At 47.3% G+C, this 27616-nt stretch overlaps 1 protein-coding gene across 1 annotated transcript in view; it reads right to left on the bottom strand.

Annotated features, from left to right (window-relative positions):
- Positions 1-27616, bottom strand: part of atp10a (ATPase phospholipid transporting 10A) — a 225889-nt gene that overhangs the window by 52194 nt on the left and 146079 nt on the right. The window contains exon 11 of the mRNA XM_055941116.1: positions 8283-8386. Within this exon, the coding sequence (XP_055797091.1) occupies positions 8283-8386 (104 nt within the window). The remainder of the gene's footprint in view (positions 1-8282; positions 8387-27616) is intronic.

Below are 27616 nucleotides of genomic sequence, written 5' to 3'. Positions count from 1 at the left end.
GGCCTGGGGATAGTACCAGGTATAATATCAGGTTAGGGGGAGTACATGGACCTGGGGATAGTACCAGGTATAATCATCAGGTTAGGGGGAGTACATGGGCCTGGGGATAGTACCAGGTATAATATCAGGTTAGGGGGAGTACATGGGTCTCCTTCCAGACCCTGGGGATAGTACCAGGTATAATATCAGGTTAGGGGGAGTACATGGACCTGGGGATAGTACCAGGTATAATCATCAGGTTAGGGGGAGTACATGGGCCTCCTTCCAGACCCTGGAGATAGTACCAGGTATAATATCAGGTTAGGGGGAGTACATGGGCCTGGGGATAGTACCAGGTATAATATCAGGTTAGGGGGAGTACATGGACCTGGGGATAGTACCAGGTATAATATCAGGTTAGGGGGAGTACATGGACCTCCTTCCAGACCCTGGGGATAGTACCAGGTATAATATCAGGTTAGGGGGAGTACATGGACCTGGGGATAGTACCAGGTATAATATCAGGTTAGGGGGAGTACATGGGCCTGGGGATAGTACCAGGTATAATATCAGGTTAGGGGGAGTACATGGACCTGGGGATAGTACCAGGTATAATATCAGGTTAGGGGGAGTACATGGACCTGGGGATAGTACCAGGTATAATATCAGGTTAGGGGGAGTACATGGACCTCCTTCCAGACCCTGGGGATAGTACCAGGTATAATCATCAGGTTAGGGGGAGTACATGGGCCTGGGGATAGTACCAGGTATAATATCAGGTTAGGGGGAGTACATGGACCTGGGGATAGTACCAGGTATAATATCAGGTTAGAGGGAGTACATGGGCCTCCTTCCAGACCCTGGGGATAGTACCAGGTATAATATCAGGTTAGGGGGAGTACATGGGCCTGGGGATAGTACCAGGTATAATCATCAGCTTAGGGGGAGTACATGGACCTGGGGATAGTACCAGGTATAATATCAGGTTAGGGGGAGTACATGGGCCTGGGGATAGTACCAGGTATAATATCAGGTTAGGGGGAGTACATGGACCTGGGGATAGTACCAGGTATAATCATCAGGTTAGGGGGAGTACATGGGCCTGGGGATAGTACCAGGTATAATATCAGGTTAGGGGGAGTACATGGGCCTGGGGATAGTACCAGGTATAATATCAGGTTAGGGGGAGTACATGGACCTGGGGATAGTACCAGGTATAATCATCAGGTTAGGGGGAGTACATGGGCCTGGGGATAGTACCAGGTATAATATCAGGTTAGGGGGAGTACATGGGTCTCCTTCCAGACCCTGGGGATAGTACCAGGTATAATATCAGGTTAGGGGGAGTACATGGACCTGGGGATAGTACCAGGTATAATCATCAGGTTAGGGGGAGTACATGGGCCTCCTTCCAGACCCTGGAGATAGTACCAGGTATAATATCAGGTTAGGGGGAGTACATGGGCCTGGGGATAGTACCAGGTATAATATCAGGTTAGGGGGAGTACATGGACCTGGGGATAGTACCAGGTATAATATCAGGTTAGGGGGAGTACATGGACCTCCTTCCAGACCCTGGGGATAGTACCAGGTATAATATCAGGTTAGGGGGAGTACATGGGTCTCCTTCCAGACCCTGGGGATAGTACCAGGTATAATATCAGGTTAGGGGAGTACATGGACCTGGGGATAGTACCAGGTATAATATCAGGTTAGGGGGAGTACATGGGCCTGGGGATAGTACCAGGTATAATATCAGGTTAGGGGGAGTACATGGGCCTGGGGATAGTACCAGGTATAATATCAGGTTACGGGGAGTACATGGACCTGGGGATAGTACCAGGTATAATATCAGGTTAGGGGGAGTACATGGGTCTCCTTCCAGACCCTGGGGATAGTACCAGGTATAATATCAGGTTAGGGGGAGTACATGGACCTGGGGATAGTACCAGGTATAATATCAGGTTAGGGGGAGTACATGGGCCTGGGGATAATACCAGGTATAATATCAGGTTAGGGGGAGTACATGGTCCTGGGGATAGTACCAGGTATAATATCAGGTTAGGGGGAGTACATGGGCCTCCTTCCAGACCCTGGGGATAGTACCAGGTATAATCATCAGGTTAGGGGGAGTACATGGACCTGGGGATAGTACCAGGTATAATATCAGGTTAGGGGGAGTACATGGACCTCCTTCCAGACCCTGGGGATAGTACCAGGTATAATATCAGGTTAGGGGGAGTACATGGTCCTCCTACCAGACCCTGGGGATAGTACCAGGTATAATCATCAGGTTAGGGGGAGTACATGGGTCTCCTTCCAGACCCTGGGGATAGTACCAGGTATAATATCAGGTTAGGGGGAGTACATGGACCTGGGGATAGTACCAGGTATAATATCAGGTTACGGGGAGTACATGGTCCTGGGGATAGTACCAGGTATAATATCAGGTTAGGGGGAGTACATGGACCTGGGGATAGTACCAGGTATAATATCAGGTTAGGGGGAGTACATGGACCTGGGGATAGTACCAGGTATAATATCAGGTTAGGGGGAGTACATGGGTCTCCTTCCAGACCCTGGGGATAGTACCAGGTATAATCATCAGGTTAGGGGGAGTACATGGACCTGGGGATAGTACCAGGTATAATCATCAGGTTAGGGGGAGTACATGGGCCTGGGGATAGTACCAGGTATAATATCAGGTTAGGGGGAGTACATGGACCTGGGGATAGTACCAGGTATAATATCAGGTTAGGGGGAGTACATGGGCCTCCTTCCAGACCCTGGGGATAGTACCAGGTATAATATCAGGTTAGGGGGAGTACATGGACCTGGGGATAGTACCAGGTATAATATCAGGTTAGGGGGAGTACATGGACCTGGGGATAGTACCAGGTATAATATCAGGTTAGGGGGAGTACATGGACCTGGGGATAGTACCAGGTATAATATCGGGTTAGGGGGAGTACATTGGCCTCCTTCCAGACCCTGGGGATAGTACCAGGTATAATATCAGGTTAGGGGGAGTACATGGGTCTCCTTCCAGACCCTGGGGATAGTACCAGGTATAATCATCAGGTTAGGGGGAGTACATGGGCCTCCTTCCAGACCCTGGGGATAGTACCAGGTATAATATCAGGTTAGGGGGAGTACATGGACCTGGGGATAGTACCAGGTATAATATCAGGTTAGGGGGAGTACATGGGCCTGGGGATAGTACCAGGTATAATATCAGGTTAGGGGGAGTACATGGACCTGGGGATAGTACCAGGTATAATATCAGGTTAGGGGGAGTACATGGACCTCCTTCCAGACCCTGGGGATAGTACCAGGTATAATATCAGGTCAGGGGGAGTACATGGGCCTGGGGATAGTACCAGGTATAATATCAGGTTAGGGGGAGTACATGGGCCTGGGGATAGTACCAGGTATAATATCAGGTTAGGGGGAGTACATGGGTCTCCTTCCAGACCCTGGGGATAGTACCAGGTATAATATCAGGTTAGGGGGAGTACATGGGTCTCCTTCCAGACCCTGGGGATAGTACCAGGTATAATCATCAGGTTAGGGGGAGTACATGGGTCTCCTTCCAGACCCTGGGGATAGTACCAGGTATAATCATCAGGTTAGGTGGAGTACATGGGTCTCCTTCCAGACCCTGGGGATAGTACCAGGTATAATATCAGGTTAGGGGGAGTACATGGGTCTCCTTCCAGACCCTGGGGATAGTACCAGGTATAATATCAGGTTAGAGGGAGTACATTGGTCTCCTTCCAGACCCTGGGGATAGTACCAGGTATAATATCAGGTTAGGGGGAGTACATGGGTCTCCTTCCAGACCCTGGGGATAGTACCAAGTATAATATCAGGTTAGGGGGAGTACATGGTCCTGGGGATAGTACCAGGTATAATATCAGGTTAGGGGGAGTACATGGGCCTGGGGATAGTACCAGGTATAATATCAGGTTAGGGGGAGTACATGGGCCTGGGGATAGTACCAGGTATAATATCAGGTTAGGTGGAGTACATGGGCCTCCTTCCAGACCCTGGGGATAGTACCAGGTATAATATCAGGTTAGGGGGAGTACATGGACCTGGGGATAGACCAGGTATAATCATCAGGTTAGGGGGAGTACATGGACCTGGGGATAGTACCAGGTATAATATCAGGTTAGGGGGAGTACATGGGTCTCCTTCCAGACCCTGGGGATAGTACCAGGTATAATATCAGGTTAGGGGGAGTACATGGGCCTGGGGATAGTACCAGGTATAATATCAGGTTAGGGGGAGTACATGGACCTCCTTCCAGACCCTGGGGATAGTACCAGGTATAATCATCAGGTTAGGGGGAGTACATGGACCTGGGGATAGTACCAGGTATAATATCAGGTTAGGGGGAGTACATGGGCCTCCTTCCAGACCCTGGGGATAGTACCAGGTATAATATCAGGTTAGGGGGAGTACATGGACCTGGGGATAGACCAGGTATAATCATCAGGTTAGGGGGAGTACATGGACCTGGGGATAATACCAGGTATAATATCAGGTTAGGGGGAGTACATGGACCTGGGGATAGACCAGGTATAATCATCAGGTTAGGGGGAGTACATGGACCTGGGGATAATACCAGGTATAATATCAGGTTAGGGGGAGTACATGGACCTGGGGATAGACCAGGTATAATATCAGGTTAGGGGGAGTACATGGACCTGGGGATAATACCAGGTATAATATCAGGTTAGGGGGAGTACATGGACCTGGGGATAGACCAGGTATAATCATCAGGTTAGGGGGAGTACATGGACCTGGGGATAATACCAGGTATAATATCAGGTTAGGGGGAGTACATGGACCTGGGGATAGACCAGGTATAATATCAGGTTAGGGGGAGTACATGGGCCTGGGGATAGTACCAGGTATAACCATCAGGTTAGGGGGAGTACATGGACCTGGGGATAGACCAGGTATAATCATCAGGTTAGGGGGAGTACATGGACCTGGGGATAGACCAGGTATAATCATCAGGTTAGGGGGAGTACATGGACCTGGGGATAATACCAGGTATAATATCAGGTTAGGGGGAGTACATGGACCTGGGGATAGACCAGGTATAATATCAGGTTAGGGGGAGTACAGGGACCTGGGGATAGTACCAGGTATAATCATCAGGTTAGGGGGAGTACATGGGCCTCCTTCCAGACCCTGGGGATAGTACCAGGTATAATATCAGGTTACGGGGAGTACATGGACCTGGGGATAGTACCAGGTATAATCATCAGGTTAGGGGGAGTACATGGACCTGGGGATAATACCAGGTATAATATCAGGTTAGGGGGAGTACATGGACCTGGGGATAGACCAGGTATAATCATCAGGTTAGGGGGAGTACATGGACCTGGGGATAATACCAGGTATAATATCAGGTTAGGGGGAGTACATGGACCTGGGGATAGACCAGGTATAATCATCAGGTTAGGGGGAGTACATGGACCTGGGGATAATACCAGGTATAATATCAGGTTAGGGGGAGTACATGGACCTGGGGATAGACCAGGTACAATATCAGGTTAGGGGGAGTACATGGGCCTGGGGATAGTACCAGGTATAATATCAGGTTAGGGGGAGTACATGGGTCTCCTTCCAGACCCTGGGGATAGTACCAGGTATAATATCAGGTTAGGGGGAGTACATGGACCTGGGGATAGTACCAGGTATAATATCAGGTTAGGGGGAGTACATGGGCCTGGGGATAGTACCAGGTATAATATCAGGTTAGGGGGAGTACATGGGTCTCCTTCCAGACCCTGGGGATAGTACCAGGTATAATATCAGGTTAGGGGGAGTACATGGACCTGGGGATAGTACCAGGTATAATATCAGGTTAGGGGGAGTACATGGACCTCCTTCCAGACCCTGGGGATAGTACCAGGTATAATATCAGGTTAGGGGGAGTACATGGACCTGGGGATAGTACCAGGTATAATATCAGGTTAGGGGGGGTACATGGGTCTCCTTCCAGACCCTGGGGATAGTACCAGGTATAATATCAGGTTAGGGGGAGTACATGGGTCTCCTTCCAGACCCTGGGGATAGTACCAGGTATAACCATCAGGTTAGGGGGAGTACATGGACCTGGGGATAGTACCAGGTATAATATCAGGTTAGGGGGAGTACATGGTCCTGGGGATAGTACCAGGTATTATATCAGGTTAGGGGGAGTACATGGACCTGGGGATAGTACCAGGTATAATATCAGGTTAGAGGGAGTACATGGACCTCCTTCCAGACCCTGGGGATAGTACCAGGTATAATATCAGGTTAGAGGGAGTACATGGGCCTGGGGATAGTACCAGGTATAATATCAGGTTAGGGGGAGTACATGGGCCTGGGGATAGTACCAGGTATAATCATCAGGTTAGGGGGAGTACATGGGTCTCCTTCCAGACCCTGGGGATAGTACCAGGTATAATATCAGGTTAGGGGGAGTACATGGGTCTCCTTCCAGGCCCTGGGGATAGTACCAGGTATAATATCAGGTTAGGGGGAGTACATGGACCTGGGGATAGTACCAGGTATAATCATCAGGTTAGGGGGAGTACATGGACCTCCTTCCAGACCCTGGGGATAGTACCAGGTATAATATCAGGTTAGGGGGAGTACATGGGCCTGGGGATAGTACCAGGTATAATATCAGGTTAGGGGGAGTACATGGACCTGGGGATAGTACCAGGTATAATCATCAGGTTAGGGGGAGTACATGGGTCTCCTTCCAGACCCTGGGGATAGTACCAGGTATAATATCAGGTTAGGGGGAGTACATGGTCCTGGGGATAGTACCAGGTATAATATCAGGTTAGGGGGAGTACATGGTCCTGGGGATAGTACCAGGTATAATATCAGGTTAGGTGGAGTACATGGGCCTGGGGATAGTACCAGGTATAATATCAGGTTAGAGGGAGTACATGGGTCTCCTTCCAGACCCTGGGGATAGTACCAGGTATAATATCAGGTTAGGGGGAGTACATGGGCCTGGGGATAGTACCAGGTATAATATCAGGTTAGGGGGAGTACATGGTCCTGGGGATAGTACCAGGTATAATATCAGGTTAGAGGGAGTACATGGTCCTGGGGATAGTACCAGGTATAATATCAGGTTAGGGGGAGTACATGGTCCTGGGGATAGTACCAGGTATAATATCAGGTTAGGGGGAGTACATGGACCTGGGGATAGTACCAGGTATAATATCAGGTTAGGGGGAGTACATGGACCTGGGGATAGTACCAGGTATAATATCAGGTTAGGGGGAGTACATGGTCCTGGGGATAGTACCAGGTATAATATCAGGTTAGGGGGAGTACATGGACCTGGGGATAGTACCAGGTATAATATCAGGTTAGGGGGAGTACATGGGCCTGGGGATAGTACCAGGTATAATATCAGGTTAGGGGGAGTACATGGGTCTCCTTCCAGACCCTGGGGATAGTACCAGGTATAATATCAGGTTAGAGGGAGTACATGGACCTGGGGATAGTACCAGGTATAATATCAGGTTAGGGGGAGTACATGGACCTCCTTCCAGACCCTGGGGATAGTACCAGGTATAATATCAGGTTAGGGGGAGTACATGGACCTGGGGATAGTACCAGGTATAATATCAGGTTAGGGGGAGTACATGGACCTGGGGATAGTACCAGGTATTATATCAGGTTAGGGGGAGTACATGGGCCTGGGGATAGTACCAGGTATAATATCAGGTTAGGGGGAGTACATGGACCTGGGGATAGTACCAGGTATAATATCAGGTTACGGGGAGTACATGGTCCTGGGGATAGTACCAGGTATAATATCAGGTTAGGGGGAGTACATGGGCCTGGGGATAATACCAGGTATAATATCAGGTTACGGGGAGTACATGGTCCTGGGGATAGTACCAGGTATAATATCAGGTTAGGGGGAGTACATGGGTCTCCTTCCAGACCCTGGGGATAGTACCAGGTATAACCATCAGGTTAGGTGGAGTACATTAAAACCAAAGTTTCTGTCAAGTGAAAAGCCGAGATAAAATGATTAAAAGCATCACGTATCCCATTCATCTTCTTTGTTATGATGCCAGAGACCAGATAGTACATCTGTTTCTCAATTGTCTGAAAGTTTTCCAGTCCACTACAGAGTCAGTTTTCCTTGCTTTTGGCCCAGGCCTGATTTCTCATGTGAATGAGCTTAATGATGGAAATAGTTTCAAAATAAAAGTCCTATTAGTGTTAAAGATGTATTGTTGTATTGCTGATTGCTGCGGTACCTTTTTTGCGATGCAGAGAGTCCGGAGACCATCAGCAGCGTAGAGGTTCAGGTAATTCTGGGTCTTGTACAGGATCTTTCTTTGGCGTTTCCCTTTGGAATCATCTGAAAAGTCAAAGATTAATTAATGAACCAAAATGGAAGTTTGCATCAACATCAACAAGAATATATACTATTTGCCAGAGTCCCACTCGACCGGTGACAACTCTCCTTCCCTGGCAATAGAGAACAGTAAAACTCCAGACAACACGTTTAAAAAGGTCAAAGGTGACGCCAAAACATTCATGTATCTGGCAGGAAAGTTACTTCACACATCATCACCAAACATTTAGGAAACTTCTAAAGTGATATTCAGTAACAGATTCCTCTATAACATCACCACAACCAGTCCACATGCTGCTTCTGACTCAGCTCTGAGAGTCTGGTTTCAACTGAGACCATTCATTTAGCTGTAATTACAGTCATTCCCTCCCTGTTCAATCGAGGACTCTGGCATCCAGAAGTTTCAGTGGTAGGACAACATCTTGATCAAGTCAGAAGATGATAGCTTCGCTAGAGTGAACCTACTGCCGACTTAACCTGGTCCCAGATCTGTTTGTGCTGTCTTCAGTGATTTCTGTAAGTAAGTGGGGCCAAACATAAAAGTAGCCGGCCAGGGAGTTCTGGGATGTGGGAATCCGGGGGAAGACATACCCCTGAAATAGTTTGTGCAGAACGACCTCCTGTGGTGCAGTCTAATGCCTTGATTTCATCTGAAATACACAGCTAAATAGATTGAATACTTTAACAGCTTTACCTGATTGGTCAAATGAGTTGTGGTGTAGAGTAAGAAGACAATTTAAATAACTGAAAATGTATGACTTCAGTGTGGTAGTTGTTTTGGTTATCGTCTAGGCGATTATGATCAGGACTACTTTATAAGTTAAAGAACATTAAAAGCTATTTATAACATTAAAACTCAAGATTAAAAATTGTTCCTGCAGTGAGGATTCAACACCTTCATCAGAATGAGGCTCTCGTCTCCACTACCCTATTGTTCCTGCAGTGAGGATTCAACATATTCATCAGAATGAGGCTCTCGTCTCCACTACCCTATTGTTCCTGCAGTGAGGATTCAACATATTCATCAGAATGAGGCTCTCGTCTCCACTACCCTATTGTTCCTGCAGTGAGGATTCAACATATTCATCAGAATGAGGCTCTCGTCTCCACTACCCTATTGTTCCTGCAGTGAGGATTCAACATATTCATCAGAATGAGGCTCTCTCGTCTCCACTACCCTATTGTTCCTGCAGTGAGGATTCAACATATTCATCAGAATGAGGCTCTCGTCTCCACTACCCTATTGTTCCTGCAGTGAGGATTCAACATATTCATCAGAATGAGGCTCTCGTCTCCACTACCCTATTGTTCCTGCAGTGAGGATTCAACATATTCATCAGAATGAGGCTCTCGTCTCCACTACCCTATTGTTCCTGCAGTGAGGATTCAACATATTCATCAGAATGAGGCTCTCGTCTCCACTACCCTATTGTTCCTGCAGTGAGGATTCAACATATTCATCAGAATGAGGCTCTCTCGTCTCCACTACCCTATTGTTCCTGCAGTGAGGATTCAACATATTCATCAGAATGAGGCTCTCGTCTCCACTACCCTATTGTTCCTGCAGTGAGGTCTCAACATCTTCATCAGAATGAGGCTCTCGTCTCCACTACCCTATTGTTCCTGCAGTGAGGATTCAACATATTCATCAGAATGAGGCTCTCGTCTCCACTACCCTATTGTTCCTGCAGTGAGGATTCAACATATTCATCAGAATGAGGCTCTCTCGTCTCCACTACCCTATTGTTCCTGCAGTGAGGATTCAACATATTCATCAGAATGAGGCTCTCTCGTCTCCACTACCCTATTGTTCCTGCAGTGAGGATTCAACATATTCATCAGAATGAGGCTCTCGTCTCCACTACCCTATTGTTCCTGCAGTGAGGATTCAACATATTCATCAGAATGAGGCTCTCGTCTCCACTACCCTATTGTTCCTGCAGTGAGGATTCAACATATTTATCAGAATGAGGCTCTCTCGTCTCCACTACCCTATTGTTCCTACAGTGAGGATTCTACATCATCAGAATGAGGCTCTCGTCTCCACTACCCTATTGTTCCTGCAGTGAGGATTCAACATCTTCATCAGAATGAGGCTCTCGTCTCCACTACCCTATTGTTCCTGCAGTGAGGATTCAACATATTCATCAGAATGAGGCTCTCGTCTCCACTACCCTATTGTTCCTGCAGTGAGGATTCAACATATTCATCAGAATGAGGCTCTCGTCTCCACTACCCTATTGTTCCTGCAGTGAGGATTCAACATATTCATCAGAATGAGGCTCTCGTCTTCACTACCCTATTGTTCCTGCAGTGAGGATTCAACATATTCATCAGAATGAGGCTCTCGTCTCCACTACCCTATTGTTCCTGCAGTGAGGATTCAACATATTCATCAGAATGAGGCTCTCGTCTTCACTACCTTATTGTTCCTGCAGTGAGGATTCAACATATTCATCAGAATGAGGCTCTCGTCTCCACTACCCTATTGTTCCTGCAGTGAGGATTCAACATATTCATCAGAATGAGGCTCTCGTCTCCACTACCCTATTGTTCCTGCAGTGAGGATTCAACATATTCATCAGAATGAGGCTCTCGTCTCCACTACCCTATTGTTCCTGCAGTGAGGATTCAACATATTCATCAGAATGAGGCTCTCGTCTCCACTACCCTATTGTTCCTGCAGTGAGGATTCAACATATTCATCAGAATGAGGCTCTCTCGTCTCCACTACCCTATTGTTCCTGCAGTGAGGATTCAACATATTCATCAGAATGAGGCTCTCTCGTCTCCACTACCCTATTGTTCCTGCAGTGAGGATTCAACATATTCATCAGAATGAGGCTCTCGTCTCCACTACCCTATTGTTCCTGCAGTGAGGATTCAACATCTTCATCAGAATGAGGCTCTCGTCTCCACTACCCTATTGTTCCTGCAGTGAGGATTCAACATATTCATCAGAATGAGGCTCTCGTCTCCACTACCCTATTGTTCCTGCAGTGAGGATTCAACATATTCATCAGAATGAGGCTCTCGTCTCCACTACCCTATTGTTCCTGCAGTGAGGATTCAACATATTCATCAGAATGAGGCTCTCGTCTTCACTACCCTATTGTTCCTGCAGTGAGGATTCAACATATTCATCAGAATGAGGCTCTCGTCTCCACTACCCTATTGTTCCTGCAGTGAGGATTCAACATATTCATCAGAATGAGGCTCTCGTCTTCACTACCTTATTGTTCCTGCAGTGAGGATTCAACATATTCATCAGAATGAGGCTCTCGTCTCCACTACCCTATTGTTCCTGCAGTGAGGATTCAACATATTCATCAGAATGAGGCTCTCTCGTCTCCACTACCCTATTGTTCCTGCAGTGAGGATTCAACATATTCATCAGAATGAGGCTCTCGTCTCCACTACCCTATTGTTCCTGCAGTGAGGATTCAACATATTCATCAGAATGAGGCTCTCGTCTCCACTACCCTATTGTTCCTGCAGTGAGGATTCAACATATTCATCAGAATGAGGCTCTCGTCTCCACTACCCTATTGTTCCTGCAGTGAGGATTCAACATATTCATCAGAATGAGGCTCTCGTCTCCACTACCCTATTGTTCCTGCAGTGAGGATTCAACATATTCATCAGAATGAGGCTCTCTCGTCTCCACTACCCTATTGTTCCTGCAGTGAGGATTCAACATATTCATCAGAATGAGGCTCTCGTCTCCACTACCCTATTGTTCCTGCAGTGAGGTCTCAACATCTTCATCAGAATGAGGCTCTCGTCTCCACTACCCTATTGTTCCTGCAGTGAGGATTCAACATATTCATCAGAATGAGGCTCTCGTCTCCAATACCCTATTGTTCCTGCAGTGAGGATTCAACATATTCATCAGAATGAGGCTCTCTCGTCTCCACTACCCTATTGTTCCTGCAGTGAGGATTCAACATATTCATCAGAATGAGGCTCTCTCGTCTCCACTACCCTATTGTTCCTGCAGTGAGGATTCAACATATTCATCAGAATGAGGCTCTCGTCTCCACTACCCTATTGTTCCTGCAGTGAGGATTCAACATATTCATCAGAATGAGGCTCTCGTCTCCACTACCCTATTGTTCCTGCAGTGAGGATTCAACATATTTATCAGAATGAGGCTCTCTCGTCTCCACTACCCTATTGTTCCTACAGTGAGGATTCTACATCATCAGAATGAGGCTCTCGTCTCCACTACCCTATTGTTCCTGCAGTGAGGATTCAACATCTTCATCAGAATGAGGCTCTCGTCTCCACTACCCTATTGTTCCTGCAGTGAGGATTCAACATATTCATCAGAATGAGGCTCTCGTCTCCACTACCCTATTGTTCCTGCAGTGAGGATTCAACATATTCATCAGAATGAGGCTCTCGTCTCCACTACCCTATTGTTCCTGCAGTGAGGATTCAACATATTCATCAGAATGAGGCTCTCGTCTTCACTACCCTATTGTTCCTGCAGTGAGGATTCAACATATTCATCAGAATGAGGCTCTCGTCTCCACTACCCTATTGTTCCTGCAGTGAGGATTCAACATATTCATCAGAATGAGGCTCTCGTCTTCACTACCTTATTGTTCCTGCAGTGAGGATTCAACATATTCATCAGAATGAGGCTCTCGTCTCCACTACCCTATTGTTCCTGCAGTGAGGATTCAACATATTCATCAGAATGAGGCTCTCGTCTCCACTACCCTATTGTTCCTGCAGTGAGGATTCAACATATTCATCAGAATGAGGCTCTCTCGTCTCCACTACCCTATTGTTCCTGCAGTGAGGATTCAACATATTCATCAGAATGAGGCTCTCTCGTCTCCACTACCCTATTGTTCCTGCAGTGAGGATTCAACATATTCATCAGAATGAGGCTCTCGTCTCCACTACCCTATTGTTCCTGCAGTGAGGATTCAACATATTCATCAGAATGAGGCTCTCGTCTCCACTACCCTATTGTTCCTGCAGTGAGGATTCAACATATTCATCAGAATGAGGCTCTCTCGTCTCCACTACCCTATTGTTCCTACAGTGAGGATTCTACATCATCAGAATGAGGCTCTCGTCTCCAATACCCTATTGTTCCTGCAGTGAGGATTCAACATATTCATCAGAATGAGGCTCTCGTCTCCACTACCCTATTGTTCCTGCAGTGAGGATTCAACATATTCATCAGAATGAGGCTCTCTCGTCTCCACTACCCTATTGTTCCTGCAGTGAGGATTCAACATATTCATCAGAATGAGGCTCTCGTCTCCACTACCCTATTGTTCCTGCAGTGAGGATTCAACATATTCATCAGAATGAGGCTCTCGTCTCCACTAGCCTATTGTTCCTGCAGTGAGGATTCAACATCTTCATCAGAATGAGGCTCTCGTCTCCACTACCCTATTGTTCCTGCAGTGAGGATTCAACATATTCATCAGAATGAGGCTCTCGTCTCCACTACCCTATTGTTCCTGCAGTGAGGATTCAACACCTTCATCAGAATGAGGCTCTCGTCTCCACTAACCCTATTGTTCCTGCAGTGAGGATTCAAAATATTCATCAGAATGAGGCTCTCTCGTCTCCACTACCCTATTGGTCCTGCAGTGAGGATTCAACATATTCATCAGAATGAGGCTCTCTCGTCTCCTCTACCCTATTGTTCCTGCAGTGAGGATTCAACATATTCATCAGAATGAGGCTCTCTCGTCTCCACTACCCTATTGTTCCTGCAGTGAGGATTCAACATATTCATCAGAATGAGTCTCTCGTCTCCACTACCCTATTGTTCCTGCAGTGAGGATTCAACATATTCATCAGAATTAGGCTCTCTCGTCTCCACTACCCTATTGTTCCTGCAGTGAGGATTCAACATATTCATCAGAATGAGGCTCTCTCGTCTCCACTACCCTATTGTTCCTGCAGTGAGGATTCAACATATTCATCAGAATGAGGCTCTCGTCTCTACTACCCTATTGTTCCTGCAGTGAGGATTCAACATATTCATCAGAATGAGTCTCTCGTCTCCACTACCCTATTGTTCCTGCAGTGAGGATTCAGCATCTTCATCAGAATGAGGCTCTCGTCTCCACTACCCTATTGTTCCTGCAGTGAGGATTCAACATATTCATCAGAATGAGGCTCTCGTCTCCACTACCCTATTGTTCCTGCAGTGAGGATTCAACATATTCATCAGAATGAGGCTCTCGTCTCCACTACCCTATTGTTCCTGCAGTGAGGATTCAACATATTCATCAGAATGAGGCTCTCGTCTCCACTACCCTATTGTTCCTGCAGTGAGGATTCAACATATTCATCAGAATGAGGCTCTCTCGTCTCCACTACCCTAGTGTTCCTGCTGTGAGGATTCAACATATTCATCAGAATGAGGCTCTCGTCTCCACTACCCTATTGTTCCTGCAGTGAGGATTCAACATATTCATCAGAATGAGTCTCTCGTCTCCACTACCCTATTGTTCCTGCAGTGAGGATTCAACATATTCATCAGAATTAGGCTCTCTCGTCTCCACTACCCTATTGTTCCTGCAGTGAGGATTCAACATATTCATCAGAATGAGGCTCTCTCGTCTCCACTACCCTATTGTTCCTGCAGTGAGGATTCAACATATTCATCAGAATGAGGCTCTCGTCTCCACTACCCTATTGTTCCTGCAGTGAGGATTCAACATATTCATCAGAATGAGGCTCTCTCGTCTCCACTACCCTATTGTTCCTGCAGTGAGGATTCAGCATCTTCATCAGAATGAGGCTCTCGTCTCCACTACCCTATTGTTCCTGCAGTGAGGATTCAACATATTCATCAGAATGAGGCTCTCGTCTCCACTACCCTATTGTTCCTGCAGTGAGGATTCAACATATTCATCAGAATGAGGCTCTCTCGTCTCCACTACCCTAGTGTTCCTGCTGTGAGGATTCAACATATTCATCAGAATGAGGCTCTCGTCTCCACTACCCTATTGTTCCTGCAGTGAGGATTCAACATATTCATCAGAATGAGGCTCTCTCGTCTCCACTACGCTATTGTTCCTGCAGTGAGGATTCAACATATTCATCAGAATGAGGCTCTCTCGTCTCCACTACCCTATTGTTCCTGCTGTGAGGATTCAACATATTCATCAGAATGAGGCTCTCGTCTCCACTACCCTATTGTTCCTGCAGTGAGGATTCAACATATTCATCAGAATGAGGCTCTCTCGTCTCCACTACCCTATTGTTCCTGCAGTGAGGATTCAACATATTCATCAGAATGAGGCTCTCGTCTCCACTACCCTATTGTTCCTGCAGTGAGGATTCAACATATTCATCAGAATGAGGCTCTCTCGTCTCCACTACCCTATTGTTCCTGCAGTGAGGATTCAACATATTCATCAGAATGAGGCTCTCGTCTCCACTACCCTATTGTTCCTGCAGTGAGGATTCAACATATTCATCAGAATGAGGCTCTCTCGTCTCCACTACCCTATTGTTCCTGCAGTGAGGATTCAACACCTTCATCAGAATGAGGCTCTCGTCTCCACTACCCTATTGTTCCTGCAGTGAGGATTCAACATATTCATCAGAATGAGGCTCTCTCGTCTCCACTACCCTATTGTTCCTGCAGTGAGGATTCAACATATTCATCAGAATGAGGCTCTCGTCTCCACTACCCTATTGTTCCTGCAGTGAGGATTCAACATCTTCATCAGAATGAGGCTCTCGTCTCCACTACCCTATTGTTCCTGCAGTGAGGATTCAACATATTCATCAGAATGAGGCTCTCTCGTCTCCACTACCCTATTGTTCCTGCAGTGAGGATTCAACATATTCATCAGAATGAGGCTCTCGTCTCCACTACCCTATTGTTCCTGCAGTGAGGATTCAACATATTCATCAGAATGAGGCTCTCGTCTTCACTACCCTATTGTTCCTACAGTGAGGATTCAACACCTTCATCAGAATGAGGCTCTCGTCTCCACTACCCTATTGTTCCTACAGTGAGGATTCAACATCTTCATCAGAATGAGGCTCTCGTCTCCACTACCCTATTGTTCCTGCAGTGAGGATTCAACATATTCATCAGAATGAGGCTCTCGTCTCCACTACCCTATTGTTCCTGCAGTGAAGATTCAACATATTCATCAGAATGAGGCTCTCTCGTCTCCACTACCCTATTGTTCCTGCAGTGAGGATTCAACATATTCATCAGAATGAGGCTCTCTCGTCTCCACTACCCTATTGTTCCTGCAGTGAGGATTCAACATATTCATCAGAATGAGGCTCTCTCGTCTCCACTACCCTATTGCTCCTGCAGTGAGGATTCAACATATTCATCAGAATGAGGCTCTCTCGTCTCCACTACCCTATTGTTCCTGCAGTGAGGATTCAACATATTCATCAGAATGAGGCTCTCTCGTCTCCACTACCCTATTGTTCCTGCAGTGAGGATTCAACATATTCATCAGAATGAGGCTCTCTCGTCTCCACTACCCTATTGTTCCTGCAGTGAGGATTCAACATATTCATCAGAATGAGGCTCTCTCGTCTCCAATACCCTATTGTTCCTGCAGTGAGGATTCAACATATTCATCAGAATGAGGCTCTCGTCTCCACTACCCTATTGTTCCTGCAGTGAGGATTCAACATATTCATCAGAATGAGGCTCTCGTCTCCACTACCCTATTGTTCCTGCAGTGAGGATTCAACATATTCATCAGAATGAGGCTCTCGTCTCCACTACCCTATTGTTCCTACAGTGAGGATTCAACATATTCATCAGAATGAGGCTCTCGTCTCCACTACCCTATTGTTCCTGCAGTGAGGATTCAACATATTCATCAGAATGAGGCTCTCTCGTCTCCACTACCCTATTGTTCCTGCAGTGAGGATTCAACATATTCATCAGAATGAGGCTCTCGTCTCCACTACCCTACTGTTCCTGCAGTGAGGATTCAACATATTCATCAGAATGAGGCTCTCGTCTCCACTAACCCTATTGTTCCTGCAGTGAGGATTCAACATATTCATCAGAATGAGGCTCTCGTCTCCACTACCCTATTGTTCCTGCAGTGAGGATTCAACATATTCATCAGAATGAGGCTCTCGTCTCCAATACCCTATTGTTCCTGCAGTGAGGATTCAACATATTCATCAGAATGAGGCTCTCGTCTCCACTACCCTATTGTTCCTGCAGTGAGGATTCTACATCATCAGAATGAGGCTCTCGTCTCCACTACCCTATTGTTCCTACAGTGAGGATTCAACATATTCATCAGAATGAGGCTCTCTCGTCTCCACTACCCTATTGTTCCTGCAGTGAGGATTCAACATATTCATCAGAATGAGGCTCTCGTCTCCACTACCCTATTGTTCCTGCAGTGAGGATTCAACATATTCATCAGAATGAGGCTCTCATCTCCACTACCCTATTGTTCCTGCAGTGAGGATTCAACATATTCATCAGAATGAGGCTCTCGTCTCCACTACCCTATTGTTCCTGCAGTGAGGATTCAACATATTCATCAGAATGAGGCTCTCGTCTCCACTACCCTATTGTTCCTGCAGTGAGGATTCAACATATTCATCAGAATGAGGCTCTCTCGTCTCCACTACCCTATTGTTCCTGCAGTGAGGATTCAACATATTCATCAGAATGAGTCTCTCGTCTCCACTACCCTATTGTTCCTGCAGTGAGGATTCAACATATTCATCAGAATGAGGCTCTCGTCTCCACTACCCTATTGTTCCTGCAGTGAGGATTCAACATATTCATCAGAATGAGGCTCTCGTCTCCACTACCCTATTGTTCCTGCAGTGAGGATTCAACACCTTCATCAGAATGAGGCTCTCGTCTCCACTACCCTATTGTTCCTGCAGTGGGGATTCAACATATTCATCAGAATGAGGCTCTCGTCTCCACTACCCTATTGTTCCTGCAGTGAGGATTCAACATATTCATCAGAATGAGGCTCTCGTCTCCACTACCCTATTGTTCCTGCAGTGGGGATTCAACATATTCATCAGAATGAGGCTCTCGTCTCCACTACCCTATTGTTCCTGCAGTGAGGCGTCAACATATTCATCAGAATGAGGCTCTCTCGTCTCCACTACCCTATTGTTCCTGCAGTGAGGATTCAACATATTCATCAGAATGAGGCTCTCGTCTCCACTACCCTATTGTTCCTGCAGTGAGGATTCAACATATTCATCAGAATGAGGCTCTCTCGTCTCCACTACCCTATTGTTCCTGCAGTGAGGATTCAACATATTCATCAGAATGAGGCTCTCTCGTCTCCACTACCCTATTGTTCCTGCAGTGAGGATTCAACATATTCATCAGAATGAGGCTCTCGTCTCCACTACCCTATTGTTCCTGCAGTGAGGATTCAACACCTTCATCAGAATGAGGCTCTCTCGTCTCCACTACCCTATTGTTCCTGCAGTGAGGATTCAACATATTCATCAGAATGAGGCTCTCGTCTCCACTACCCTATTGTTCCTGCAGTGAGGATTCAACACCTTCATCAGAATGAGGCTCTCTCGTCTCCACTACCCTATTGTTCCTGCAGTGAGGATTCAACATATTCATCAGAATGAGGCTCTCTCGTCTCCACTACCCTATTGTTCCTGCAGTGAGGATTCAACATATTCATCAGAATGAGGCTCTCGTCTCCACTACCCTATTGTTCCTGCAGTGAGGATTCAACATATTCATCAGAATGAGGCTCTCTCGTCTCCACTACCCTATTGTTCCTGCAGTGAGGATTCAACATATTCATCGAATGTTTCCATATTTATCTGCAGATAATAGTCAAAAAGCAGTGACCAATTTGGTCAATCAGAGCCGTTGGTGAACAACCAATCACTAGGCTACACCGATGAGTCACATGACCCCACGGTTAACCAGACTCTATCTGAACTACAGTCTGTCTTCATTGTATCCTAGAAAAATACAAAGATCTTAGATTACTGTCCCGATGCGATACTGATGCGATAACTACGTCGTATGAATAGCAAAGGGATATATGAGATTGACTTTCTTCAGTCAATTTGACACCTTTTATAAACTAGTCAACGTAAGCTGTTCTTCGTCAATAAAATAACGTAAATAGCCTTTGCGACCCGACTCCGTGGCTTGCTATTGGCTGATGAAACACACAAAATAAAAGAAATGAATGCGCCACAAAGCAATGATGATGTGGATTTCAACTCATTTTTACCTCTTACACAACATGGACACTTACACAACATCACGCTCTCTCTCTCTCCTCCGTATAAATTCACTCACAGGAGACAATGATTAAACATGTTCTCTCTCCTCCGTAAAATTCGTAGCTAACGTAGCTCTACTCTGGAGAGGAGTAACCTAACGTAGCTCTACTCTGGAGAGGAGTAACCTAGCGTAGCTCTACTCTGGAGAGGAGTAACCTAACGTAGCTCTACTCTGGAGAGGAGTAACCTAACGTAGCTCTACTCTGGAGAGGAGTAACCTAGCGTAGCTCTACTCTGGAGAGGAGTAACCTAACGTAGCTCTACTCTGGAGAGGAGTAACCTAACGTAGCTCTACTCTGGAGAGGAGTAACCTAACGTAGCTTTACTCTGGAGAGGAGTAACCTAACGTAGCTCTACTCTGGAGAGGAGTAACCTAACGTAGCTCTACTCTGGAGAGGAGTAACCTAACGTAGCTCTACCCTGTCTGGAGAGGAGTAACCTAACGTAGCTCTACTCTGGAGAGGAGTAACCTAACGTAGCTCTACCCTGTCTGGAGAGGAGTAACCTAACGTAGCTCTACTCTGGAGAGGAGTAATCTAACGTAGCTCTACTCTGGAGAGGAGTAACCTAACGTAGCTCTACCCTGTCTGGAGAGGAGTAACCTAACGTAGCTCTACTCTGGAGAGGAGTAACCTAACGTAGCTCTACCCTGTCTGGAGAGGAGTAACCTAACGTAGCTCTACTCTGGAGAGGCGTAACCTAACGTAGCTCTACTCTGGAGAGGAGTAACCTAACGTAGCTCTACCCTGGAGAGGAGTAACCTAACGTAGCTTTACTCTGGAGAGGAGTAACCTAACGTAGCTCTACTCTGGAGAGGAGTAACCTAACGTAGCTCTACCCTGTCTGGAGAGGAGTAACCTAACGTAGCTCTACCCTGTCTGGAGAGGAGTAACCTAACGTAGCTCTACTCTGGAGAGGAGTAACCTAACGTAGCTCTACTCTGGAGAGGAGTAACCTAACGTAGCTCTACTCTGGAGAGGAGTAACCTAACGTAGCTCTACTCTGGAGAGGAGTAACCTAACGTAGCTCTACTCTGGAGAGGAGTAACCTAACGTAGCTCTACCCTGGAGAGGAGTAACCTAACGTAGCTCTACTCTGGAGAGGAGTAACCTAACGTAGCTCTACTCTGGAGAGGAGTAACCTAACGTAGCTCTACTCTGGAGAGGAGTAACCTAACGTAGCTCTACTCTGGAGAGGAGTAACCTAACGTAGCTCTACTCTGGAGAGGAGTAACCTAACGTAGCTCTACTCTGGAGAGGAGTAACCTAACGTAGCTCTACTCTGGAGAGGAGTAACCTAACGTAGCTCTACTCTGGAGAGGAGTAACCTAACGTAGCTCTACCCTGGAGAGGAGTAACCTAACGTAGCTCTACTCTGGAGAGGAGTAACCTAACGTAGCTCTACTCTGGAGAGGAGTAACCTAACGTAGCTCTACTCTGGAGAGGAGTAACCTAACGTAGCTCTACTCTGGAGAGGAGTAACCTAACGTAGCTCTACTCTGGAGAGGAGTAACCTAACGTAGCTCTACTCTGGAGAGGAGTAACCTAACGTAGCTCTACTCTGGAGAGGAGTAACCTAACGTAGCTCTACTCTGGAGAGGAGTAACCTAACGTAGCTTTACTCTGGAGAGGCGTAACCTAACGTAGCTCTACTCTGGAAAGGCGTAACCTAACGTAGCTCTACCCTGTCTGGAGAGGAGTAACCTAACGTAGCTTTACTCTGGAGAGGAGTAACCTAGCGTAGCTCTACTCTGGAGAGGAGTAACCTAACGTAGCTCTACTCTGGAGAGGAGTAACCTAACGTAGCTCTACTCTGGAGAGGAGTAACCTAACGTAGCTCTACCCTGTCTGGAGAGGAGTAACCTAACGTAGCTCTACTCTGGAGAGGAGTAACCTAACGTAGCTCTACTCTGGAGAGGAGTAACCTAACGTAGCTCTACCCTGTCTGGAGAGGAGTAACCTAACGTAGCTTTACTCTGGAGAGGCGTAACCTAACGTAGCTCTACTCTGGAGAGGAGTAACCTAACGTAGCTGTACTCTGGAGAGGAGTAACCTAACGTAGCTCTACTCTGGAGAGGAGTAACCTAACGTAGCTCTACTCTGGAGAGGAGTAACCTAACGTAGCTCTACTCTGGAGAGGAGTAACCTAACGTAGCTCTACTCTGGAGAGGAGTAACCTAACGTAGCTCTACTCTGGAGAGGAGTAACCTAACGTAGCTCTACTCTGGAGAGGAGTAACCTAACGTAGCTCTACTCTGGAGAGGAGTAACCTAACGTAGCTCTACTCTGGAGAGGAGTAACCTAACGTAGCTCTACTCTGGAGAGGAGTAACCTAACGTAGCTCTACTCTGGAGAGGAGTAACCTAACGTAGCTCTACCCTGGAGAGGAGTAACCTAACGTAGCTCTACCCTGTCTGGAGAGGAGTAACCTAACGTAGCTCTACTCTGGAGAGGAGTAACCTAACGTAGCTTTACTCTGGAGAGGAGTAACCTAACGTAGCTCTACTCTGTCTGGAGAGGAGTAACCTAACGTAGCTCTACTCTGGAGAGGAGTAACCTAACGTAGCTCTACTCTGGAGAGGAGTAACCTAACGTAGCTCTACTCTGGAGAGGAGTAACCTAACGTAGCTCTACTCTGGAGAGGAGTAACCTAACGTAGCTCTACTCTGGAGAGGAGTAACCTAACGTAGCTCTACTCTGGAGAGGAGTAACCTAACGTAGCTCTACTCTGGAGAGGAGTAACCTAACGTAGCTCTACTCTGGAGAGGAGTAACCTAACGTAGCTCTACCCTGTCTGGAGAGGAGTAACCTAACGTAGCTCTACTCTGGAGAGGAGTAACCTAACGTAGCTCTACCCTGGAGAGGAGTAACCTAACGTAGCTCTACCCTGGAGAGGAGTAACCTAACGTAGCTCTACCCTGGAGAGGAGTAACCTAACGTAGCTCTACCCTGGAGAGGAGTAACCTAACGTAGCTCTACTCTGGAGAGGAGTAACCTAACGTAGCTCTACTCTGGAGAGGTGTAACCTAACGTAGCTCTACCCTGTCTGGAGAGGTGTAACCTAACGTAGCTCTACCCTGGAGAGGAGTAACCTAACGTAGCTCTACCCTGGAGAGGAGTAACCTAACGTAGCTCTACTCTGGAGAGGAGTAACCTAACGTAGCTCTACCCTGTCTGGAGAGGAGTAACCTAACGTAGCTCTACTCTGGAGAGGAGTAACCTAACGTAGCTCTACTCTGGAGAGGAGTAACCTAACGTAGCTCTACCCTGTCTGGAGAGGAGTAACCTAACGTAGCTCTACTCTGGAGAGGAGTAACCTAACGTAGCTCTACCCTGTCTGAAGAGGAGTAACCTAGCGTAGCTCTACTCTGGAGAGGAGTAACCTAACGTAGCTCTACTCTGGAGAGGAGTAACCTAACGTAGCTCTACTCTGGAGAGGAGTAACCTAACGTAGCTCTACTCTGGAGAGGAGTAACCTAACGTAGCTCTACTCTGGAGAGGAGTAACCTAACGTAGCTCTACTCTGGAGAGGAGTAACCTAACGTAGCTCTACCCTGGAGAGGAGTAACCTAACGTAGCTCTACTCTGGAGAGGAGTAACCTAACGTAGCTCTACCCTGTCTGGAGAGGAGTAACCTAACGTAGCTCTACTCTGGAGAGGAGTAACCTAACGTAGCTTTACTCTGGAGAGGAGTAACCTAACGTAGCTCTACCCTGTCTGGAGAGGCGTAACCTAACGTAGCTCTACTCTGGAGAGGAGTAACCTAACGTAGCTCTACTCTGGAGAGGAGTAACCTAACGTAGCTCTACCCTGGAGAGGAGTAACCTAACGTAGCTCTACTCTGGAGAGGAGTAACCTAACGTAGCTCTACTCTGGAGAGGAGTAACCTAACGTAGCTCTACCCTGGAGAGGAGTAACCTAACGTAGCTCTACCCTGTCTGGAGAGGAGTAACCTAACGTAGCTCTACCCTGGAGAGGAGTAACCTAACGTAGCTCTACTCTGGAGAGGAGTAACCTAACGTAGCTCTACTCTGGAGAGGAGTAACCTAACGTAGCTCTACTCTGGAGAGGAGTAACCTAACGTAGCTCTACTCTGGAGAGGTGTAACCTAACGTAGCTTTACTCTGGAGAGGAGTAACCTAACGTAGCTCTACTCTGGAGAGGAGTAACCTAACGTAGCTCTACTCTGGAGAGGAGTAACCTAACGTAGCTTTACTCTGGAGAGGAGTAACCTAACGTAGCTCTACTCTGGAGAGGAGTAACCTAACGTAGCTCTACTCTGGAGAGGAGTAACCTAACGTAGCTTTACTCTGGAGAGGAGTAACCTAACGTAGCTCTACTCTGGAGAGGAGTAACCTAACGTAGCTCTACTCTGGAGAGGAGTAACCTAACGTAGCTCTACTCTGGAGAGGAGTAACCTAACGTAGCTCTACTCTGGAGAGGAGTAACCTAACGTAGCTCTACCCTGGAGAGGAGTAACCTAACGTAGCTCTACTCTGGAGAGGAGTAACCTAACGTAGCTCTACTCTGGAGAGGAGTAACCTAACGTAGCTCTACCCTGTCTGGAGAGGAGTAACCTAACGTAGCTCTACTCTGGAGAGGAGTAACCTAACGTAGCTCTACTCTGGAGAGGAGTAACCTAACGTAGCTCTACTCTGGAGAGGAGTAACCTAACGTAGCTCTACTCTGGAGAGGAGTAACCTAACGTAGCTGTACTCTGGAGAGGTGTAACCTAACGTAGCTCTACTCTGGAGAGGCGTAACCTAGCGTAGCTCTACCCTGTCTGGAGAGGAGTAACCTAACGTAGCTCTACCCTGTCTGGAGAGGCGTAACCTAGCGTAGCTCTACCCTGTCTGGAGAGGAGTAACCTAACGTAGCTCTACTCTGGAGAGGAGTAACCTAACGTAGCTCTACCCTGGAGAGGAGTAACCTAACGTAGCTCTACTCTGGAGAGGAGTAACCTAACGTAGCTCTACTCTGGAGAGGAGTAACCTAACGTAGCTCTACCTGTCTGGAGAGGAGTAACCTAACGTAGCTCTACTCTGGAGAGGAGTAACCTAACGTAGCTCTACTCTGGAGAGGAGTAACCTAACGTAGCTCTACTCTGGAGAGGAGTAACCTAACGTAGCTCTACTCTGGAGAGGAGTAACCTAACGTAGCTCTACTCTGGAGAGGAGTAACCTAACGTAGCTCTACCTCTGGAGAGGAGTAACCTAACGTAGCTCTACCCTGTCTGGAGAGGAGTAACCTAACGTAGCTCTACTCTGGAGAGGAGTAACCTAACGTAGCTCTACCCTGTCTGGAGAGGAGTAACCTAACGTAGCTCTACCCTGTCTGGAGAGGAGTAACCTAACGTAGCTCTACTCTGGAGAGGAGTAACCTAACGTAGCTCTACCCTGTCTGGAGAGGAGTAACCTAACGTAGCTCTACCCTGTCTGGAGAGGAGTAACCTAACGTAGCTCTACTCTGGAGAGGAGTAACCTAACGTAGCTCTACCCTGTCTGGAGAGGAGTAACCTAACGTAGCTCTACTCTGGAGAGGAGTAACCTAACGTAGCTCTACCCTGTCTGGAGAGGAGTAACCTAACGTAGCTCTACCCTGTCTGGAGAGGAGTAACCTAACGTAGCTCTACTCTGGAGAGGAGTAACCTAACGTAGCTCTACTCTGGAGAGGAGTAACCTAACGTAGCTCTACCCTGTCTGGAGAGGAGTAACCTAACGTAGCTCTACTCTGGAGAGGAGTAACCTAACGTAGCTCTACTCTGGAGAGGAGTAACCTAACGTAGCTCTACTCTGGAGAGGAGTAACCTAACGTAGCTCTACTCTGGAGAGGAGTAACCTAACGTAGCTCTACTCTGGAGAGGAGTAACCTAACGTAGCTCTACCCTGGAGAGGAGTAACCTAACGTAGCTCTACCCTGTCTGGAGAGGAGTAACCTAACGTAGCTCTACTCTGGAGAGGAGTAACCTAACGTAGCTCTACCCTGTCTGGAGAGGAGTAACCTAACGTAGCTCTACCCTGTCTGGAGAGGCGTAACCTAGCGTAGCTCTACCCTGTCTGGAGAGGAGTAACCTAACGTAGCTCTACCCTGGAGAGGAGTAACCTAACGTAGCTCTACTCTGGAGAGGAGTAACCTAACGTAGCTGTACTCTGGAGAGGAGTAACCTAACGTAGCTCTACTCTGGAGAGGAGTAACCTAACGTAGCTCTACTCTGGAGAGGAGTAACCTAACGTAGCTCTACTCTGGAGAGGAGTAACCTAACGTAGCTCTACTCTGGAGAGGAGTAACCTAACGTAGCTCTACTCTGGAGAGGAGTAACCTAACGTAGCTCTACTCTGGAGAGGAGTAACCTAACGTAGCTCTACTCTGGAGAGGAGTAACCTAACGTAGCTCTACTCTGGAGAGGAGTAACCTAACGTAGCTCTACTCTGGAGAGGAGTAACCTAACGTAGCTCTACTCTGGAGAGGAGTAACCTAACGTAGCTCTACTCTGGAGAGGAGTAACCTAACGTAGCTCTACCCTGGAGAGGAGTAACCTAACGTAGCTCTACCCTGTCTGGAGAGGAGTAACCTAACGTAGCTCTACTCTGGAGAGGAGTAACCTAACGTAGCTTTACTCTGGAGAGGAGTAACCTAACGTAGCTCTACTCTGTCTGGAGAGGAGTAACCTAACGTAGCTCTACTCTGGAGAGGAGTAACCTAACGTAGCTCTACTCTGGAGAGGAGTAACCTAACGTAGCTCTACTCTGGAGAGGAGTAACCTAACGTAGCTCTACTCTGGAGAGGAGTAACCTAACGTAGCTCTACTCTGGAGAGGAGTAACCTAACGTAGCTCTACTCTGGAGAGGAGTAACCTAACGTAGCTCTACTCTGGAGAGGAGTAACCTAACGTAGCTCTACTCTGGAGAGGAGTAACCTAACGTAGCTCTACCCTGTCTGGAGAGGAGTAACCTAACGTAGCTCTACTCTGGAGAGGAGTAACCTAACGTAGCTCTACCCTGGAGAGGAGTAACCTAACGTAGCTCTACCCTGGAGAGGAGTAACCTAACGTAGCTCTACCCTGGAGAGGAGTAACCTAACGTAGCTCTACCCTGGAGAGGAGTAACCTAACGTAGCTCTACTCTGGAGAGGAGTAACCTAACGTAGCTCTACTCTGGAGAGGTGTAACCTAACGTAGCTCTACCCTGTCTGGAGAGGTGTAACCTAACGTAGCTCTACCCTGGAGAGGAGTAACCTAACGTAGCTCTACTCTGGAGAGGAGTAACCTAACGTAGCTCTACTCTGGAGAGGAGTAACCTAGCGTAGCTCTACCCTGTCTGGAGAGGAGTAACCTAACGTAGCTCTACCCTGTCTGGAGAGGCGTAACCTAGCGTAGCTCTACCCTGTCTGGAGAGGAGTAACCTAACGTAGCTCTACTCTGGAGAGGAGTAACCTAACGTAGCTCTACCCTGGAGAGGAGTAACCTAACGTAGCTCTACTCTGGAGAGGTGTAACCTAACGTAGCTCTACTCTGGAGAGGAGTAACCTAACGTAGCTCTACCCTGTCTGGAGAGGAGTAACCTAACGTAGCTCTACTCTGGAGAGGAGTAACCTAACGTAGCTCTACTCTGGAGAGGAGTAACCTAACGTAGCTCTACTCTGGAGAGGAGTAACCTAACGTAGCTCTACTCTGGAGAGGAGTAACCTAACGTAGCTCTACTCTGGAGAGGAGTAACCTAACGTAGCTCTACCCTGGAGAGGAGTAACCTAACGTAGCTCTACCCTGTCTGGAGAGGAGTAACCTAACGTAGCTCTACTCTGGAGAGGAGTAACCTAACGTAGCTCTACCCTGTCTGGAGAGGAGTAACCTAACGTAGCTCTACCCTGTCTGGAGAGGAGTAACCTAACGTAGCTCTACTCTGGAGAGGAGTAACCTAACGTAGCTCTACCCTGTCTGGAGAGGAGTAACCTAACG

The sequence above is a fragment of the Salvelinus fontinalis genome, chromosome 12 (assembly GCF_029448725.1).
Source record: "Salvelinus fontinalis isolate EN_2023a chromosome 12, ASM2944872v1, whole genome shotgun sequence".
NCBI lineage: Eukaryota > Metazoa > Chordata > Actinopteri > Salmoniformes > Salmonidae > Salvelinus > Salvelinus fontinalis.
The sequence above is the reverse complement of the archived record's forward strand: the minus strand, read 5'-3'. Positions and strand labels throughout refer to the sequence as shown.